General features: G+C 33.8%; 1 protein-coding gene across 4 annotated transcripts in view; it reads right to left on the bottom strand.

Moving 5' to 3' along the window:
- The window catches only part of LOC114936101 (uncharacterized), a 243,057-nt gene that overhangs the window by 34,318 nt on the left and 186,778 nt on the right, over positions 1–21,961 (bottom strand). For all 4 annotated transcript variants that reach the window (XM_029309126.2, XM_029309128.2, XM_029309127.2 and 1 more), the window contains exons 5-9: positions 20,798–21,630; positions 17,410–17,507; positions 16,656–16,774; positions 5,329–5,497; positions 3,094–3,248 (exon numbers count right to left, since the gene is read on the bottom strand). In XM_029309126.2, the coding sequence (XP_029164959.1) occupies positions 3,094–3,248; positions 5,329–5,497; positions 16,656–16,774; positions 17,410–17,507; positions 20,798–21,630 (1,374 nt within the window). The remainder of the gene's footprint in view (positions 1–3,093; positions 3,249–5,328; positions 5,498–16,655; positions 16,775–17,409; positions 17,508–20,797; positions 21,631–21,961) is intronic.

A 21,961-nucleotide genomic window follows, 5' to 3' on the forward strand; every position in this document is an offset into this window, starting at 1 on the left:
TCGCGATGGAGTCATCAGTTCGAGCGACGATGCGTCTCGCAGAAATTCGAATTCCACATGGTTGAATGCACTCAATGAACCAAGAGACCATCCTCTTCATTTTTTCTCCACGTGGCGGAACACGCGTGATTAGGTATCCTAAAATGGACGCGATCGAGCGCGAATCCGGACGGGTACGTTATCGTGATCAACTCATTGAATAGATAATGTCGGCCCTTTGCGCGCGCGCAAAAAGGGAAACGAGAGAGAAAACACACGATCGTTTCTTTCCTTCCGGATTTCTCGCCGAGTTTTCGGTACATCTGCTAAGCGCATTAGGAGATAAAAGGGGAGTTTCCCGTCTTACCGATGCTCGTCGGGAAAAGGTGTCCGCTCTAGGGATTTCTTCATCGCTCTTACGTCTCAATCGTATTATACATCACAGACCCAGCAACCTTAGATTTACGATTAACAGTTTGTTTTATGACACATCGTTAAAGATTCGCGCGAGTGGTTTTTCCTGTACTTCGAGATTCCATTTTCCTTTCGTCGCTATATAATGCTTTGTCGTTGCTTTGCTCTATATATGTTATTCTCCCAAAAAGATATCTCGCTTCTAATCATTCGTTATTCATCATGGAACTGATGTAGAATTTTTTATAAAATATTTTTTTATAGAAAAAATATATTGCTCATTAGAAAAATTGTTCGTGACATTTATTTTTTGTTGTACACTGATAAAAAAATTATTTATGTCAATGCTGCCTATTAAAATTTAAAAAAAAATTAAATTTTTAAATATTTATGAAAAATTTAATATGATTTGTGTAATGATTTTAATTAAATAAAATTATAATAAAAGATTAAGTAGAATTAGTTTTTGAATTGTTGAAGTATTAAAAAAAAAATTAAATATATATATAAGTTATAGATATAGGTAATGTAAATGAAAATTTAAAATAAATTAATTAATTAAATAAAAGTAAATTTTATTAATAAATCATCAATTTGCTATTAATAATATTGATTTCCTTCAAATAAATGATTTATTCGGCAGTATATATATTGGAATAAATATTAATTTAATAATTTGTTTCAGTGTGTAAATTGCGAAATCTATTCAATACTTTCTGGAGAAAATACTCTTGAAAATAACCATTAAACCAGACATATGATAAATCAATCTCGCTTCTAATCATTCGTTATTCATCATAGAACTGATGTAGAATTTTTTATAAAATATTTTTTTATAGAAAAAATATATTGCTCATTAGAAAAATTGTTTATCACATTTATTTTTTGTTGTACACTGATAAAAAAATTGTTATTTATGTCAATGCTGCCTAAAATAAATCATCAATTTGCTATTAATAATATTGATTTCCTTCAAATAAATGATTTATTCGGCAGTATATATATTAGAATAAATATTAATTTAATAATTTGTTTCAGTGTGTAAATTGCGAAATCTATTCAATACTTTCTGGAGAAAATACTCTTGAAAATAGCCATTAAACCAGACATATGATAAATCAACAAATCCAACGTCGTTTGTCAAAACGCGTGACAGAATATTCAAGACATCCATTTAGCCGAGTTCGTCGCCAGATAGTAAAGAGAACCGCGGAAGCGGCGTTTCCTGGCATCGCTATACGTGTGATATAAAACTCACAATATTTTCCTATCACGCGAACGCGGTCGGCCGGAATAAATTAAGCGTCCTCGCAAATTTTCGGAAATTCCAGCGAAGGGTTGCGCACGACCCTCTATAATGAAGAGCTACAGCGACATTAACATTCTACGTTACGAGGAGAGAGAGAAAGGCGGTCGTCGCGAATGTTGCGCGCTTATGTTTCGCGCGGTTAGCTGCATATCCGGATGGTGGCGAGCGAAAAACGCGCGGCTCAACTGTGAATAATCACCATGCGAATCCCCTGCGATTTATACCTCGTTCCGTATTCCCGCCGACTCTTGCGACGAGCAGGTCCATTCAAGTTTGATAAGTAACTACTACCGGGGATCGTCGTGGGATAACTTGCTCTGCCTTCGTTGTAACATCGTGAAAAGCACGAAGCAACGAGAAGACGTTTGCGCAAAATGCTCGCGTAAGAAAATTGTTAAGCATCTGAAGAGGAAGTGCTCGTTTTCTCTGGCAAAACTTCATTTAATCGCCAAGAGAAAGGACGAGTACGAGAAGAAAAGCAAGGGTGTATGTGTGTGTATGTGAATCATTATTATTTTTAAAGACAACTTTTAATCTACAAACTGTTTCTAAAACTATGTCAGATTTTAAGGGTGTATTCTAGGAGTCAAAATGAGAGATAAGGTTCCTATAAATATGGTCCAAAAATGTTTTTCTTCCGAAAATTAATTTTTTCTCCCAACTTGAGGGAGCTATAATTCGGAGAGAAAGCATTTTTGGATGTTTATAGGAATTTTTTCTTTCATTTTGACCTGTAAAATACGCTCTTAAAATCTCTGGCATAGTTTTAGAAACACCCTGTATAGGAATAGAAGGCAATGTAATTTTTTATATAGAGGTTTTAATGCTGTAAATATTAAAGATCCTTGTGCTAAAAATTTCTGTCAGTCGTTTCCAAAATTTCAATCGCAAAGAATATATCCTCTATCACAGAACTGTGTGTACTCCACTAAATTTTCAATTCAAATCCCACAAGCGTACATTATATAGAATTTATTACAATCAATTTTCATAAATATAAATATCCCTTCCGTGCATGCATTCAAAGTCACTCTTAAAAATCAAAGTAACTTCAATTTCCGCGGAAACTCGACGTATATACATATGCAGTTTCGCGTAATCGTTTGAGCTTAAATAAGATTCAGTTTTGTGCATAGAAGGTTCTGATCGCGGAAACGGAAATCGCAGAACCGGGACACGAAAAGGAAAGAGCACATTCGGTTAACTTTCAGGATTGTTAATCCATATCGCGCATATAACGATTCGAAGTCTCTCCCGACTATATACGGAAGGAAACTTCGCCGTGCTTTCTTAACTATCGGCGTGCCGGCGAAATTCTCCTCGAGGAGAGGAAAAAGTTATATACAACGACAATTGTGGTACACACGTGTGCACGTAAAGGATCTACTCACCGTTGAGAACGTGGACCGCGACGGTGGTCTTGGCTTTGCCGGGCACCATGCAGCTATAGTTTCCGGCGTGCCTCGGGCTGGCCCTCTCCACGATGAGAGTGCTGACAATCACGAGGACCTCCTTGCCCGCCGAGATCTCCGTCGTTCTGTTCTCGCTGAAAACGAGATCAAGCTGTGAGCTTCCGACCGGTTCGCGTATCGCGAGAGAGGTTCCGCGTATGTACAGGATGTCTTTCGGATACTCTCCTTTGAGCAATCTGTTCAGATCCCTCTTCGGCAATTTTTCGCAACGTAAAACTTTTCTATTCTGTCTCATCCTATTTCGAAGCTTGAAACGAAATTTTTCTCGTCGTTTGAATTAAAATCTTGTTGAAATTCTTTTTTTTTTTTTTTTTTTAATTTTAAAACTTGAATGTATTACACGTGTATGTTTTGATAATCCGCTTAAAATAATATTGAGCTTTTCAGAGTTTTAATTAAGCTTCAACGGAGTATGTAAGAATCTACTTAAATTTAATTTTTGTAATTTAATTTTCAAATTAAATGGAAATTAGGATCTTAATACTTTTTGCACTTCTAATTTCTGATAATCTCTAAATTTTTAATCGCTTCTTTACTTGAAAAGAATATTATCTTGGCATTTGTGCTAAGAAAAAGTCAACTCTATAAATGGGAAATGTGAGAAAGAGACACCCTATAGATTCGCTTTATCGAGTGGCTAGGAAGAAGAGAAAGGGAGGTGATTTTATCAAGTGGACGTAGAATGCTGTTGGAGAAATTTCTCCTCTAGTCTCGCGCATGTCAATCTCAACCAGGTCTTGTCTGCCGATTTAATTAAGAAGCTCGTTTTGGAACTGAATGACGAATTTATCGCGAGCGTATATTATTTGAATTTCATATATATTTTATGAATAGTTAACCGAGTGAGCTACAGACTTTCTATTCATTTTTCTTTGAGATTGGAATGACAATTGCTTCAATTTGTCCAATCCATCTTTTATCGAAAATCTTATTTAGATAATCTGTCTCACAAAATAAACCTCTCTCTACAAAACAGAAATAATGAAATCTCAGATTAAAAATGTGTAAAATAATACTTTGTTTTTTTACATGTATACAATAAATATAAAGAAGCAAATTATGGTTTTATAAAACTACTAAATATTACTTTTTTAATTCTAATAATTTTAAACTCCTTAAATTTCCTAAACTTCTTTTTTTTGTATTATTCGATTTATTTCTGCGATGTATTTTATGACATAAAGAAGCTACAATATCGAACATTTATAAAGTACAGGAAAATATTCATTTCTACGTATGAAAAAATTGTAGAACCATAAAATGAAGAAATCGTAATATAGTCTCTCATATTTACATCGAACATAATATTTGCCAATATGTCAAACGTTATATTCAATATTTCACCGCTTTATTGTTTTAAGTTTCTAACGGAAAAAGTATGAATTTTTTTTAGTGCATGAATACAAATTTTTCAATATTTATCATTTTTTTGTTTTAAATTACATTACAAAAGAGCTTTATATTCGCATATACATGCAGATGTAGATATGCTGGAAAATTTCTATACATATGTATTAAAAACTATGACTAAGAATGAGAGTACGGTGCGATCTTTTCGACTCACGTACGAGAATAATACTTATACGAGAGATTTTGAGATATACCTGGTATCGTCATCTAGAAAGAGGGAAAGCAGAACGGAAAATTGCGCGTGTGTGGTACAAAGGATATATGTATATAGTAAGAGAAGAAACCTCGCTCCTTTTGGGAATGTAAATCTCGAGCAAACCTCGTGACACTTATGTATTCCAGCTTTATCACAATTCGATAATTTAATTAAAAATCTGCTTCACGCGAGAAATCTTTCCGATAAAGCTGTAAAGCATCATTTCTTTCTTTTCTTTCGCAAAGTAATCGATTAAAAAATATCGCAACGCATTATTTTATTAATTTTTCTCTCATATCTATATTTTTTTTATTGCATAATCTCTTCACATTTCACATAATGTATTGTACAAATTAGATTATATATAAATTGTGTAAAAAAAAAGATGTTGGAAGTAGAGAGAAATCGTATTTGCAAATAGGATGTCTACCTTGCAATAAAATCAGATGGTTTTGGAAGGACGATTTATGGCAAGCGATTGCAAGCATCGCGTCTAAATCATACAAATAAATAGGACTTTAACAATAATTCGCTTCTCGTACACTTACCTAATGTCCTCGCTGAGCGTTTCGTCTCCTCTGGTCCAAACGACAGACTCGTTCAGCGATTCTAGCACGTCTCTCGCCTCGCATCTGAGTCTGAGAACACTGCCTGCCTTCAAATGTCTCTCTTTAGAAACTATACGTCCGGAATCATCGCTGATCGTCAGACTCGGCGCTGTAACACAAGTAGAGAATACACGTGCACAATCGATTAGCCATGTTCAGATTTCCTCAAAATTCTTGAAACAATATAAATAAAAAAAGATACATTTCAAAAATAATTTTAAAATGTATTTTTCTTTAATTATTGCTCGCACAAGAATTTCGAGAGGTATAGTAAACTATGTTTATCTAGATATAGTAAAATATTTTGATGAATATTTAACAATAAGACTTTTTAATATTTATACATATTATTTCATTTAGGTGCTTTTCTTTTATCTTATTTTTGTAATGCACTTTTTTATTTATTTCAGGTACCAGTAGATTTTGATAAAGAGTTATTTTGATATTTTTAGTAACCTTGCAAAATACTGTTGTTATTTTTTCTCTAAAAAAAAGGGAACAATGTAAGTGCGGGATTTTATTATATTTTTTGGTTCAAATACTGATATAAATGTAAAATACATGTCAAAACTGACGAGCAGAGGTAGAATAAGAGTACAACATATCAATATATTTATTCGCACAAACGTAAACAAAAAAAAATATATAAAAAATGTATTGCAACCATGTTTGCCTCTCGCAAATTCTTTACTCGAAAAATAAAAAGATAAAGTGCATACTTAAAATTATCAGATTTCGCTTCAGTTAGACGAACTCGAAAAATACATTAATCTGCGGTCACATCGTATCATCCATATCGATGAAAGATGTTAGTAAAAAGCTCTCTCTCACTTTCTTTCTGTTTTTGTCTCTCTCTCTCTCTCTCTCTCTCTCTCTCTCTCTCTCTCTCTCTCTCTCTCTTTGCTGTTGCATCCAGATCTTTGCTCGAGTGCGCGTTTTCAAGCGAGGAAATCGAAAACGGATTGTTCGTGACCAGATGCGTAAAACGCATCTAGGAAATACGTGCACTAGGTCCGGCTTTCCTCTTGACATTCGCGCAAGATCTACACGTTCGCGAAAATGGAGTCTCACAAACGAAAGAATAGCGAGCGAACCCGTTGTTAAAATTCAGTACAACCGCCCAACAGCGATTCTCAAGTCGGTCGCTATGCAAATTTTATGATACCACTCGCTCGATATCTCTCTCGTGCCTTTTCCGACCGTTTTTGTCCCGTCTGCATATTATTTGCCCTTTTGTAAGTTACATGCTATGCATAAGTAGCAATCGATGGAATTATACACCGGACTCTAGAATAGTAATAGTAAAATCATGACTATATCTTGCAAATTTCCAACAAGTTTAAGAATATATACATGTATATATAATTTAAATAACATGATAAAAATTAAACACTTTCAAAGTAAAAGTTGCAAAATAATAAAATTTACTTAGAATTGAGAAAGGTTTCCAAAACCGCAAAGATTCAAACTTTAACATTCTACCATATTTAAATGATTTTAATATTTTTATATCTTTCTAGTTTATTTAATTATTAATTGTATATGTATGTGTTATTAACTTATTCAATTAAATTTTTGGCATTTTATTAAATTTATTAATTTTATTTAATTTTAACATTTTAGTAACGAATTGAAAAATACATATCCGCATCTTATTCGCACAGTCATAAAAATGTTATCTGTTTCTCGTTTAAATGTAAAATTTTTCAACGCACAATAAATGACGAATTATTTTCATGCATAAAATTATATTAAATATTGGAAAATTTAACGTGAAATAATTATTTCAAAATACGAAATTGTTTATTAAATTCTTTTCGTTGCATATATAAATGCGAGATTCTGAGATTGATTATATGTATATTAATATTTGTTGGAGACATCCAATGTGCGGAATTTAAATGAATTTTTTTCCGACAATTGTTTGTAATTTTAATAATATCGCAATAAAAACCGTAAAACGATTCCATCGAGTTTTCTCTTCTCTAGTTAAATAGACGGAATTCTTTGAGTACGTAATACAGCTTTTTGTCATTAGAAATGTCTTGTTCTCATTAATTCAAGAAATTATTTTACATATTTTTAATATTAATAGTCATATTACTAATGTCAATTGAATGATAAAAAAGACAATGAGAGATACGAACGAATCAGTGCGGTACGAATAATCCGAAAATCAAAGTTCTTTCATGCATGAATAAATCGCTTATCAGATGAAGATAACTTAATGCGATCTGTTACGTAAATACAAGTTACAGTAGGATGCTTTCAACGTACTTGCTGAAACACTCGAGCAATCTCTTGATTAATGTCCGCGATACAGGGGATGACGACACGGTGAAACCACTTAGGATGAAATGAAGCTGTCAAGCAGGAAGCTCGGTTCAATATAGGAGTGCTTTTGTGTCGGTAAAAGCGAGAATTTGAAAGTTAAAGGGACTCAGGAATGTGCTTTAATCGTCTGATGCATTCTCTCTTTAAAGGCGAGCTGAACCTTACAATGAGCATGATTTTCGCACATAACTTTCAAAGTATTGATTTATCGAGATATTTTATTGAATTAGTCATTTAACGAATAATGTACAAACGATCGTTTTTAGACAGTTTTTTTCCTCTATAAAAATCTATAAAAATTTAATGTACTTGAAGAATCTCTGAAAACAAACATTTAAATATTTATGTATCTCTAGATTCAAAAATAAATAAATGAACAGAAACATTGATCTAAAATTTTTATAATTTTAATATAATTAAAAAAATAAAACGAAAGATTATTCTGATATGTACTTGAAGAATCTCTGAAAACAAACATTTAAATATTTATGTATCTCTAGATTCAAAAATAAATAAATGAACAGAAACATTAATCTAAAATTTTTATAATTTTAATATAATTAAAAAAATAAAACGAAAGATTATTCTTATAAATAATAATGAAATTACTATTTGGGGAAAATATAATATTGCAAAAAATACGTTTGCAATCATGGCACACTCGGTACGAATATTATTCGAAACATGATAGACATTCTCATTTAATAAGGTACATGGATAGATCACTTGAATGGGCGAGACAGATAATTCATCATATCTCATATCAAAAATTCTACGCTTGATTGATTGCAACATATTGCGGATATTTATTGCAATCGTTCAAATATTATGTCACTATTTTAATTATATTTCTTCCCATAGAATAATAATGCAAAATATTTATTGGCAATTTTATTTAATATTCTCTCTTCCCTCTCTTTCGTACATAATTTTTAACATTAATATAAAAAAATAGTTCTAAAATATTAAATGTAATAATATTAAACTAATATTTGATATCTCAAATTTATTTAAAAAAGAAAAAGTTTTATAAAAAAAAAAAATTATTAATCACAATCATAATTAATTATTCTCAATTAATCCGTCACTTTCCTAGTATGAATTTAAACTAAAAACCTAAATTAAGAATCTAAATTAAGAACAAGCTATTGCAAAGAAATCAAATGTACTTTGACAATTACGGTATGATTACGTATACTTCAAACAACATTTTTTTCCCCAGCACAACGGTAATGAACGACTGAACGAAGTAATCACGTTTTCAATTCATACATTAAATGCGAAAATCCAATTTTCAAGTTGTTGATTAACTCTCGCATACCGCGCCCTGCAACTTCGGTTCGATAAATAATCTCCCGTGCAAACGACGGCTGTCATTTTCACTCGCCGATATTCGCGGTCAGTCGTGTGATACCTTTTTTTAAGCTTAAGTAATTACATAACATTCGGCCGAGGTCGCCAATGGTTTTTTTTAACTAACTTGACGTTTAAAAGATTTGCGGAATATCGACAACTCGGCCCGCACATCGCGAGCGTTTTCGGGCATATCTTCTCTTCCAATGAGAACAGACGCTGCGGAATTCGATAGAAAATGTAATCCAGTCCCGAACGGAATTGAGGGAGGAAAAGATTGAGAGAAGAGAGAGAGAAAGAGAACCACGCGAGCGTTCGTAATTTCTTTTGGCGGATCATTTTTTAAGCTCCTTTGGGACGACTGGTTAGAGAGGAAAAGGCGACGAACGCAATCGTTCGCCCTCTTCCCAGAGGAAGCGCCGAAGTCGAAGTTGCCGGAAGGATAGTATTATTTAAATTGGATTCCGCGATTCCGCGCGACTTCGATCTATCGTCCCACGTTCGAACTTTGCCACTTTTTCGTTCCCACGAGTTTACGCGCCGCTTATTAAAATCCCTCATGGCTAGGGCGGAGCAGATTTCAAGGAGACATTTAGGGAGATGCAGCCATCAGCGCATTAAAGTTTGCTCTTTATCTGAAACTTTGCATCTCAAACATGAGAGTCTAGAAGATGTCTAAAAGACGTCATAATCTTTTGGCGAGATCCTTGAGATGTCTTTCATACATTTTCGTGTTGATTTAGATTAGGCCAAAGAAAGTTTCATCTTTTTAAATTCGCGCGCCCTTATAGTACTTATTACATAATGATTACTTTACTTATTTCATATATACAACGTTAAATGCCCATCACGAAATTAAAAATATTTTCAGACAAGTTTTTATCAACTTAAAATAAAGTGTATTAAGCAACAAGAATTTTATTACGAAATTGTCAGTTATTCTAGATGAGATTTTAATTTCCAAGATCGCAATTATAACGATATGTTGAAAAAACTTGAATATATAACATACACGCGAATGAGGGATATGGGTATTAAAAGATTGCGGAATGCATGTTAAACCGCAAAATGTATGCCATACGGTATTAATAATTCCAGAGTCTTTATTTGTACCTTCGACGTGATTAAATTCGCGCTGCGATTCATTAAACAGAATAGATTTTGCCGGATTAATTGCACATCTGGCGCATATATTCGCGCAACTCTCTTTTTTTCGTATTTGCTGCGTTCGTGTGTTAGACGAAGTGGAAATTATGAAATACCGCGCCCCTCAAGCGTCAATTCAATATTTTCCGGTTATTACTAAGTAATATTTTATTATCGATTTTTCAGTATTTCTGTCTGAATGATTCTTGCACACTCGACTGGATTTCACCGAATTAAATGTCAGCGGGCATTACCTGTGTAATTCAACTGTAATTAAATTAAATCCATAACAGAAATTATGTCGCGTGTTACACAAGATGTTTTAAATAAATGTTTTCTTTTCTCGATGCAACTGAATACAAAATGTTTTTAAAATAACAATGATCAAATCTGATAATTGGCGTCTATTTTTTTATACTGTAATTTTTTCATACAAATATACAACTTTGTTTAGAGATCATTAATGGACGTCCAAATATGTGGAAATTATTTTTATATAAGAAAAATGATTTATTTAAGTATTTTTAACAGATTGTTAAAAAGTGAATGTAAGTAAAGCCAAATAAGAGTCAAATTATAAATATAAAAAATTAATAAATATCTAATGTACTTTTAATTGATGCATATTTATGAACACATACCTTATTGATGCAAGTTTCATTGATTTATCTTATAATGGATATGTATTTACATATTAACTGTATAATAGATAAATAAATTTAAAATTTTGCCATTTAGCAAGATTTTATGTAATGTGTCTTATCTCAAACATTGAATTTGTTTAATTAAAAAAAAATTATGTAAAAATTAATTTTGCAAAAAATCTCTTTCAAAGTGAAGATGAGTAAGCAATATTTATCGTGCAAATCGTGTAATTCATCGTAAAATATCAAGTAATTCTGAAAAAGAATAAAATCCATATAAAAGACTTGCTGAAAGAGTAGTAAATTCTCTTCTAAAAAATCTCTCTCATAAAATCACTTTTAATTAATATGTATAATAAATCACTTGATACAAAGACACGTGTCATACATATCATTGCGTCTTTCATGACATAACAAATGGAGTTACATGAATACTCTTTCAATGTTAATATTAATCATATCGATGATCGATGGGGACCTAACACGATGTATGAACCTCTTCACAATTGTGTGACTGTTATATTTTAGAAACATTCTATCATGTCAACTATATAATATACAAAAAAGAAATGATAAAAGCGATTATTTTATTTTTAGATTACGTCAACAATTTGTCAATGTACAGAATATTTTATGAGACTTGTCTCAATCTCATAAAAATTATATTCAGTAAAGAATTGGAAAGAAGAATTAATATTTGCAAAATAAAAGTTTGTTATTTTAAAGTTTGATGATTAAAACGTCGGTTTAGTAGAATTCATAAAGATATACGTTTTAGCTTCTACTTATAAATATTCCATAATTTAATTTACTAAAAACTTCTGCGCTTTTGATAGTAATAAATTCTGTGACGCGTCAAAATTAAAATGTTTATTTAAAAGTGTCGATTCCAATTATGTGCTGAAGAAACAAAACTATAGTAGATTATAACATGTTGTATTTTGATAATATCGTTCAATACAAGAAACGCAAGATCTTTAAATCGAGTTTAGTCAAATTCGGTACTATTCGTACTACCTGGAGAGAACAAAGAAATATTCCAATTGCTGAAACCAATAGCGCTCAACGAGGTGGAAGTTGTCATTTTTGCGCCACGCTCCGATGATTGCTTCTCCTGATCGTCTCTCGTTCGCGACATCTTCGTTCTATTTGAAATTAACCGTTCAAACACGATTCGTATTAAAATGCAGTCCGACGCGAAGCAATCGTTCCACAAGTGCTTCTCCGATCGTGTCCGCTATATCTCGATTAAATTTCATTCCCATTCAAACGCTCGCGAAGTGGAATTCTCTTTCTCCCCTTGATATTCTATCTTTTCTTCAATTTTATCGATAAAAGATTATATCAAGAAATTATTTAGAGGATAAAGTCCAATAATCAGAGCTAGAATAATGAACCGGTATCTTGCTAAAAACTTCTACGTTGTAAGTTATTTTTTGTTACAAAATTTTCCATGATAGGATTATTACCTTTGTATTGAGTTTAATTTTTAAATATAAAATATAAAAAGTTTATCAAACATTAAATTTACATTATCTTTAATTTAAAACAATAAATAAAAATAAAATGTGTACAGCAAATATTGCACATTAGATGTATCTAATCGAGATTTGAAAAAAAGAGAATATAATTTAATAATAAATTAATTCAGAGATTCAATATTTTAGAATTTAATTCAATTACTGATTAATATAATTTATAATACAAAAAAAAGAATGTTTATAATCAATATTATGTTTATTTGCAATAGCTTCCTTCCATTTCTTGATTTTCCAACCTCTTGATTTCTTTGTCTACACGATAAATGAGCTCAAGAAAAATATATGACGGTCTATCTTAGCCATCTTTGTTTGCATGGTCCTTAATAAGAGTCATTTCGCGCGTCGCAGGACTTCGTGCCCGCAGTCGTAGCTTATTTAGCCAACTGTAAAAACAGATCACATTCTCGTGCTAAAACTAACTCGCGTAAAACTTGATTCACAGAACGACAGAATGTTGGAAAATTTTTCTTTTGAGTTTTCCTTTCATGCCAACTAACAAGCATCAAAAACAAATCTCATTTTTATTATTATGTTAAAACAAAATATTCAGATGTACGGTCTTAAGGATTTTTTTTTAGATTTATAATTTGCAACAAAATTCAAGACAGAAATTTATAATTTTATGTATACTTTGATATATATTTTGTGTGTACATATACTGATAAATTTCTGTTCACGGTTCTTTTTTCTCAGATTATCGTAATAATTTTAACTACTATATATATTAATATTTTATAAAAGCTTATTAAAATTTATTCAAAACTCAATTTATACCATCCATAATAAAAAGTTGGAAATATTTTGTTCTCTTACGAAAGTCTTAAATTATATTCTTTGTTCTTCTGCTAATCTTTTATTTAATTTTAAAATATAATATGTATAGATTAAAGCTCCAATCTTTGTGATAAAATGTATTGTATTTGCTATGCATTATTCTGTTCTTCTTTGGACACTTAGCTTGTATTAAACGAGACTATCAAAAGCTCAGAAGTGTTAATATTGTCCTAAAATATTCAAATTTTAAATAAATATTGAATTTATACATATTCCACAAAAAATTCATCATTATTTAATCTTAACCCATCTCAGCAATTTCGTATGATTCGTCGAAATCAAGTGCTCGTCGGAAATATTCCGTTCTTTCAAAAAGTCTTTCAACAATTAACTCTCCTTTTCGGGAAGTACTCTTTAATTTTGTGATATAATGGATTAAAATTTGGTGTCTGTTGCGCTGACTCTGCTCGAATTATTCTTCAACATTGAGTTCGTTATGCGAGATGACTCGCGCGCAAAAGGATCTAAGAGAGAGAGAAGACGGAACGCGCCGATGACTTTCAGTATATTTTAACAAAAGATGAGAAAGGAAACGAGAAAGGTGCAAAGGGATTCGCGCGAGAGAAAGTAATTTCATCTTCACATATGAAAACGGAACGGCGAAGGATCGCGCTGTGCTATAAAATGAAACGGCGCTGTACGAGGCATTCAAATTTCCAAAAGTTTATTTCGCCGACTGCACTGCAGTTGCAACGAGACCAGATTGCGCGACACGCGGGTTTCGCACATCTTTTTTCCCTTTGTTTAATTTATTTGATGAATTTTTTGTTTTGTGTCGTCGCGCCGAGTGTCCGTCCAATTTATATATATACATAAATGTGTGTCTGCGTGTTAAAAAGAAACGACATAATTTTGCATACTTTTCCACATTACTGGACGGATATATAGATGGTGATTATTTATTTATTTAAAAAGAATTTATATATATATATATATATTTATTTATTTATTTAAAAAGAATTTATATATATATATATATATATATATACAAAAATTCTTTTTAAATAAATAAATAATCAGCATCCATATATCCGTCCAATAATGTGGGAAAGTATACAAAAATATTTTATAAAATCAGGAAAGGAAAGTAAGGTAGTAATTTAAATGTCACATATTCTTTGATATTGTGATATCCTCAAGGTATGTTAATATTAGTTAATAATTGTACATTACCATGCTATAAAAATATTACGAAGAAAATCGCAGATTATTACATTTTTATTTTATAGATAAGAATCTTGCACACGTTATTTTTGACTTGGCGACACTAAATTAATATTAAAATTAATATAATATATAAAATTATGTAATATCTAATTTAATAATAATTATTTATATTCAAATTAATATAAGATAATTAAATATGATTGGCGTGTGCGATTTTATTTAATCTATGGAAATTTTATCTTTTATATATTTGAAAGTCTGTATCTTTTCTTCAAAACTTAATTTGACGAAATGTTTCGTCGTTACCATTGCTATAAAATTTTATTAGAGAACGTCGTTGAGCAAATCGATTATTATAATTATTCATCGACGAAGAGGAACAGGTCGAAGAAATGTCGATGGCATGAGGTCGCGAATTATGATCATGATAATGGACGTATAATTTATATTGAAATTAATATAATAATTGATACAAAAAAATTAAATACGATTGTCGTGTGCGATTTTATTTAATCCATGGAAATTTTATCTTTTTAAATTCAAAATGTTAAATAAAAAATTTATAGAAGTCTCTACCTCTTCTTTGAAACTGAATTTGACGAAATATTTCGTTGTTACCATTGCTATAAAACTTTGTTAGAGAACGTCGTTGAGCAAATCGATTATTATGATTATTCATCGACGAACAGGAACAGGTCGAAGAAATGTCGATGGCATAGGGTCGCAAATTATGATCATGATAATGGACGTATAATTTATATTGAAATTAATATAATAATTGATACAAAAAAATTAAATACAATTGGCGTGTGCGATTTTATTTAATCCATGGAAATTTTATCTTTTTAAATTTTAAATGTTAAATAAAAAATTTATAGAAGTCTCTACCTCTTCTTTGAAACTGAATTTGACGAAATATTTCGTTGTTACCATAGCTATAAAACTTTGTTAGAGAACGTCGTTGAGCAAATCGATTATTATGATTATTCATCGACGAAGAGGAACAGGTCGAAGAAATGTCGATGGCATGGGGTCGCGAATTATAATAATGATTATGGACGTAAGAACGAGGGTTTGGATTTCTCCGGAGTGGCAAAGAAGCGGTGTATAACGATGTCGCTCTATCCGGGTTTGTTCTGCCCTACTTCGTTCTCAGGGGGCGGCTTTCGTTCATCCTTATACTTGCCGATCCTTCTATGGATCGGATCAGATTACCAGCCGCGCCGAGGCGCTTTGCCCGGAGAAATGCGGGTTTCCATTGCACCGAATCGGGGCGACCGACGTAAGGGGATTGAAGGTAACGACGAGCGTTGCAATATCGGCTCCCACGTTTTGTCCTTTTTCCCTACGCTACCGTTTTTCCCACTTCTCTATCCCTCGACCGTGCTTTCCTTGGTTTAACATACGGTTTGGCCGGCCTTCTTCATTTCGCTTCGGTCCGGCGCGATTTCGCCCCCGAAATAGGATTCTCCGGTGAGAGAGGACCGTGAAAAGGGATGCAAGGAAAGGAGCCTTCAATTTATTCCCTTTTCGGACGAAGACTTTCCAGTTTACTCTCGCGTGCGCGAAACCTTCTACACGTCTATGCAACCCGAATGCGAGTTCTCGGATTAATTAAGCTTGTAAAAGGTTGAGTTTACTATGTGCCTCGTAAATGAAGCGATAAATATTTCAAGTTTGTGTGCCAGCTATGACTAATGCTGAAGTAAAAAGCTTTGCGCTTATAATCTTTGCTTCTTGTATTGTTATTAAGGAGAAAAATCTCCTTAAAAGTAAGTGTGAATTATTGCGGTAAATGTCACACGCGTATAAATCTGCGTGTTAAGTTTATCGCATAAATTTATATAAACTGACTATAAATAAAATGTTCTGGCGTAGAATATATAATATAATGACTCACTGTCAAAAAAATATCAAATATATTTTATTGTTTCTCTTTTTTGTCGAGAAAATTCAATATTAAAAGTTACTATTATAAATACTACTATAAATGTTATATATAAAATGTAAATTTAATTCTCTTCGTTGAGAAAATTAAGCTCACAAAATTAAATAATCCGATTATTTAATATTTTATCAGAGATTATAAAAAAAATTTTTTTTATCTGTATCTATATATATTTCATTGATCTATATTTATACTGATAATCCAAACATTATATAGGTTTCAAAAAAAAGCTTTCTTAAATGATCAATAAATGCAATAAAGAGATTCCAACAATTTTAATCAATATTAAGATTCGCTTACCTGTAACGACGACATTGATTTTTTTAACCAGCACTGGATGCGTGGCGACTTGGCACTTATATAATCCCGAATCGCGCGGGTTCGCATATAATATCTGCAATCTCCAATTGCTGGGATATCTGCAAAATCAGACGATGAGAGATAATGAGAGAAAAAAATAAATTCGATCGAACTGAGGGCGGTAAAATAAAAATGAAAAATGTATTTTCTAGAGTCGCTGATGCAGATATACATTTAAAAATTTTTGCTACGAAGCAACTGGGATGTAGATGAAGGAAAATTGTTATTACATATATTATTTTCTAGCACAGGTTTCTCATAATGTCTCGCTTCACCGGATCGAGATTAGTGTTGCGAGGCGGAACCGCGTTACAACGAGACAGTTTCTTCTGATTTTTACAGCGTATAAAATGGCTGATTTCATCACGGCGAAGAAAAATGGAAGCAGAATTTCTCTATCCCCACGAACAGCGCAATCATTCCGACGATGATGAAAAACGACCGCGATCGTAATTCGACGCTGACGATGGGATTATGCGGTTCACTGCCCGAACTACAGCAAATGATAACGAATTATGATAATATCGTCGACAATTTCGCTGAATTTCACGTCGTCATTATAATCAGACTCTGTTATTCGGCGGTAAACTTCTACTTTAGAGATGATAAAAATACGCGAAAGAAATCATCGACTTCGCGAATTTCTTAATAAGGTCGACGTAGATGGATGTAGGAAGGATTTATTATGACTTACCGAAAATTAAGACTGATTCTTTGGTCGTTGCTGTACGGCAATCTGCCCACTGTCAACAGACGAAACGAATCATCCTTACCATGTTGCAGCCACGTCACCTGCAAATAAAGAGCGACATTATTTTAATTATCGTCTTTAATAATTCTTGAAAAAATTATTAAAATAAAATTATCATTGCTTTATATATATTTTTTAAATTAAATAATTACAGACAGTACATTTTTTGTATACTTTATATAGATCATTGAAAAATATATCTATATATCCTCTTGAAATATTAACTGTGTCTCTCGCTGGGAAATGCGATAGAACGGTCTCAAGAGACAAAGAGGTCGCATTGGAAATTAATAAGTCTATTTGCTCTGATATCTCTTAAACAAGGTATGATGCAATTTCCGTTCTCGGCGTATGTCCGTTCGTCAACAATGAATGCAACGAACAATTTCCGCGGAGATCCGATCAGATGAATATTCATTTAAGGCTCGCTCATACGATACTACTATTAATAATACTATAGAAAAATTAAGTGTGTGATATGAAACTTATAAATAATTTTTCTTACAGAGAAAAGTTCTTCAAGAAGAAACAAATGTGAAGATCTGACTTTGTTGAGAGAGTTAATCTTGATAAAATACTTTTATAAAGAAAAAACCATTTTTTATTTTACATACTTTATATATAAAACCTTTTATTAAACTCTAATTAATTTGTGATTGTCGTCAAGTATTCAATATTGTTTACTATCTCCCTTAAAACGAAGATAAAAACATTATTATCAATTTTTAAATCTAAATCAAAATTTTTTTCAAATTTAAGGATTACAAAATAATGTAAATGCGCTTTTATATTGTTTGTAACAACGATATCCGTTGTTCTCTTTTCGAAGCTGTCTCTAAAGATTCGGCCTTATATCATACATGCCAACCAGCACAATAACGGGATATCTGGGGACGAGTTATCAGGGTTTGTCATCGAGGATAGACCGAACAATCTATCTTGTGAAAATTTAACGCCCGCGACAGAAACATTAACCGTTCGGAGGATTTGGTAGACGCGCCGAATTACGTTACGGTGAATTTCTCATCGAAGGAAGCGGAGAAAATAATTTCTGGATAAGTGGGGCGGCTCCTTACGCTGCGTGCCGCCCGAATTAAATTTGTCGCTCGCCAGAAAAGTTATTTTGCTGGAAGTCGCCGAGTTCGAGAAGAGCCGTTTCAGTAGTCTTTAATGTAACAGAATTAACGAGAGTGCAAAACTTTTGTTTAAGAGAGGGAAACGTGACGAGAAGGAGGAAAATGTGCAAAAGAAATTTTAAACTGAACCGCCCTGGATGTAAACATGTTTTAATAAATGTTAATAAATTGTATGATATATATTACGTCACAAAATGAAATAATAAGCAATTTTAATTTTTTAATTCTTGCGTTTAACATCAAAAATGTTTATTAATTTTAATTAATTGTACCATTCTAGTTTTTCCGCTTGAAAAGGACCAAAAACAGATGATCGAAACGTTGTGGAAATAAAATAAAAATTTCTTGGCTAGTTTGAGTCGAATTAAATATATCGTTTCAATTTTAATTTTGTTATATTTTGTAATTAAATGACACGTTATAATGTAAATTATTAAACGTTTTTATTTTAAGCATCCTTTTATTGCAAGATAAAAAAATAATGTCAGGATCAGAATTTGAAATGTTTTGAACAGAACGCTTTCCTGTTTTTCATCTTTTATGAGAAAGCCTTGCAGAATCTCCGTGAAATTATTCAGCATAATCGCAGATCCGCACAATACGCTCGGTATAAGTGAAATGGATTTTGTGTGTCAGACTTATATCAGTGTTATTCCACTTAAAAAATTGTGATCGCGCGTAAATATTTAAGACGGACAAATATTTCCCGGTTCTCCCTTAAACAGTCATTTTACGGAAAAGCCAGGGTGGGAGCAACTTGGCAAACAGCACGGGGCCGATGTTTTATAATTAAGTTCCCTTCGAGTTGTTTGCCATTCTCGGAGCGGGCGACGTGCCTCGCGCATACACATATATAATACCTACGACAAAATACGCGCATACACGCACGTCGGAATCAGAGAAGCATTCGTTCCTTGGCGCGCGCCCGTGTATCCCACCGCAATCGGTTTCGCATTACGTATTCCGCGGAATATGAATCCCACGGGAATCCCGAGCACTCTGCGTCCCGAGCGGTCCGAAACTTTGTGCCATGCCGTCCCGACGTAGAAGAGCAAAATGGACGTGGAAATCACGCGGCCGAAAGGGACAGGAGAAAATGGCGAGAGAGAGAGAGAGAAGGCACTGATTGAAATGCGAAAACTTTCGCAGCGACAAGACGGACGAGAGTGTACACGCGGCGGACACTAACAAACGATGTTTGCAATTATAATCCACGCCTCACTTCGCTCGCGACTGCATCTTTCTCACATCGTGGCTTCTCGCTCATCTGAGCCTTTCCCTCGATTCGCACGATTTGACAGAGAGAAATGGGCGGTTTCCCTAATTGAATTAGTGAAGTTCGCGCGCAATCGGTATTGCCTTAATCTTGGAAATTTTAATTAACGCATGAATTTGGCAAGCTAAAAAATATCTGCTGACAATTATATTATTTTTCTGCGAGGAGAAAAAATAGTGTGATAACATTGTTCGATAAAAAAAAGTTAAATACGAAAAAAGCTGAATACGAATCTAATTTCCAAATTATTCCATCAGAGCTTTGAGAAATTTTTCATTACATTTGCAAAAAGAGCTTTCTCTTCACGAACTTTGTTATATTATAGCTACAATATGTGGGGACGTGCTAGAGAAGTTTTATCGCGATTGAAATAAAACATATTTTAGGACTTTTAATCCTCAAAAAGAATTTTTGACGTTGGTTATGGTTAATAAGATATCCTTTTACGCAATTTTAATTAAAAATTTCTCAAAATTGTAACGTGATGAAGCAATTTGAAAATTAAATTCGTATTTAGTATTAAAAAAAAACCTATATTATACTAAAAAGATATATAAAAATATTGAAATTTATATTATGATGTACAAGCCTCGATTAATATCAATAGATACATTATAAAATTAAATGGCTACACATTCTTTCATCAACCAACGCATTCATAATTTCCGCCACAGCTTGAATTATCGCGACAGTCTGTCGTCGATGAAACGAAAGTGTCTGACTCGACAATCTCGACCCTCGTCTCTCATTATAATTCGCCCGTTTGTCACGCAACGTCGTTGATCGCAAACTTATAACAAGATTCATTCAAACTCCCATTTCGCTTTTATTATACATTCCAACGTTTCTCTCGCATCAGTCGTTACGGGGAAAAAATTAACGAGACTATATCGACAAAGGAAAAAAAAATGCGACTCACCTGTTTATCGCCCAACATGCCGATTTTACAGTCCAGCAAGACGGTGCTGCCGATCCGCGCGGTGACGTTGATCTCTCGATCGCCGTCCTCGAAGTACGGGCCGAATTTGCCGAAGGCGCTGTCGACGCTGGGCAGAACGAACTTCCTGCCGGACAGGGTCCTGTGAGTGGTCGTCAGGAACTGATGATCGCGACCGCGATCCGTCTCGAGCGTCCTGATCGACGGTTTGATCTCGTAGAAGGCCTTCGTCGACTTGCCGGTCAGCAGTAGATTGTTCGCCGGTCTCGACTGATTCTTCCTCGTCTCGCCGAGCTTTTGCGTCTCGTCCATCTGGCCGACGTTGGTCTTCCCCTGCTGTCGAGCGTCCTGATAGTCCTCCTCCTCGTTCGGCGGCGGCACTTGGAACGAGATCGCCCTGATGTCCTCCACGTTTCTCTGGTCGCTTTCGTATTTCGAGACGTCTTCCTCCTTCAACCCCACCGGCGTCAACGTCAGCCATTCGTCCTTCGGCTTTTCGATCGCGGACTCGTTCGCTCCTCGAGAATCCTCAGCGTGCTCCAACATCGCTGGCGCCTGTTCCGAGTCCTCGAGCCTCTTGAAGGCGAATACCATCTGATTGTCGACGTATCTCTTTGACGTATTCTCGAAATGAGCTTCGATCACGGTAACGAGCGAGACCGGATACTCGAGCGCACGGGCGGAAATAACTTCCTCGAAGGCCGCTGTATTGTTACCGCGAGACCAGCTGGAGGCCTCGAAGGTGCGGTTCGTCGCGATCCTTTCGTCGAGACGCTGATCTTCCTCCTCGAGATGATTCACGCCGCTCTCGGTTTCTGCGTTAGAAAAGCAAATGTTAGGACGAGTTAAATCGCCGCCGATTTATATACGCGCGTGCCGGAAAATGCAAAGGGTGAACACAAGTTCGTCGACCGTGTTAAGGGAGAATCGACACGCCGACGAGGCGGAGCGCCTCGCTTCGTCGGGATTTATGGCCTGGAACGGGGTAGGATGATCTCCCGTCGGGTGAGGATTTAAATGAGGACGTAAGAAGTGCGGCCGAGAGAGTTTTATGGGGTGTTCAAGAGAGCTCTCGAGGGAGAGTCGAGAAATGGCCAATCAAAATCTCAGATCTAAGGATGTTACATAAAGTCAGAAAATTCGTGT

This window comes from Nylanderia fulva, unplaced genomic scaffold (genome assembly GCF_048542155.1).
Source record: "Nylanderia fulva isolate GAGA-0341 unplaced genomic scaffold, ASM4854215v1 Scaffold19, whole genome shotgun sequence".
In the NCBI taxonomy this organism is placed as follows: domain Eukaryota; kingdom Metazoa; phylum Arthropoda; class Insecta; order Hymenoptera; family Formicidae; genus Nylanderia; species Nylanderia fulva.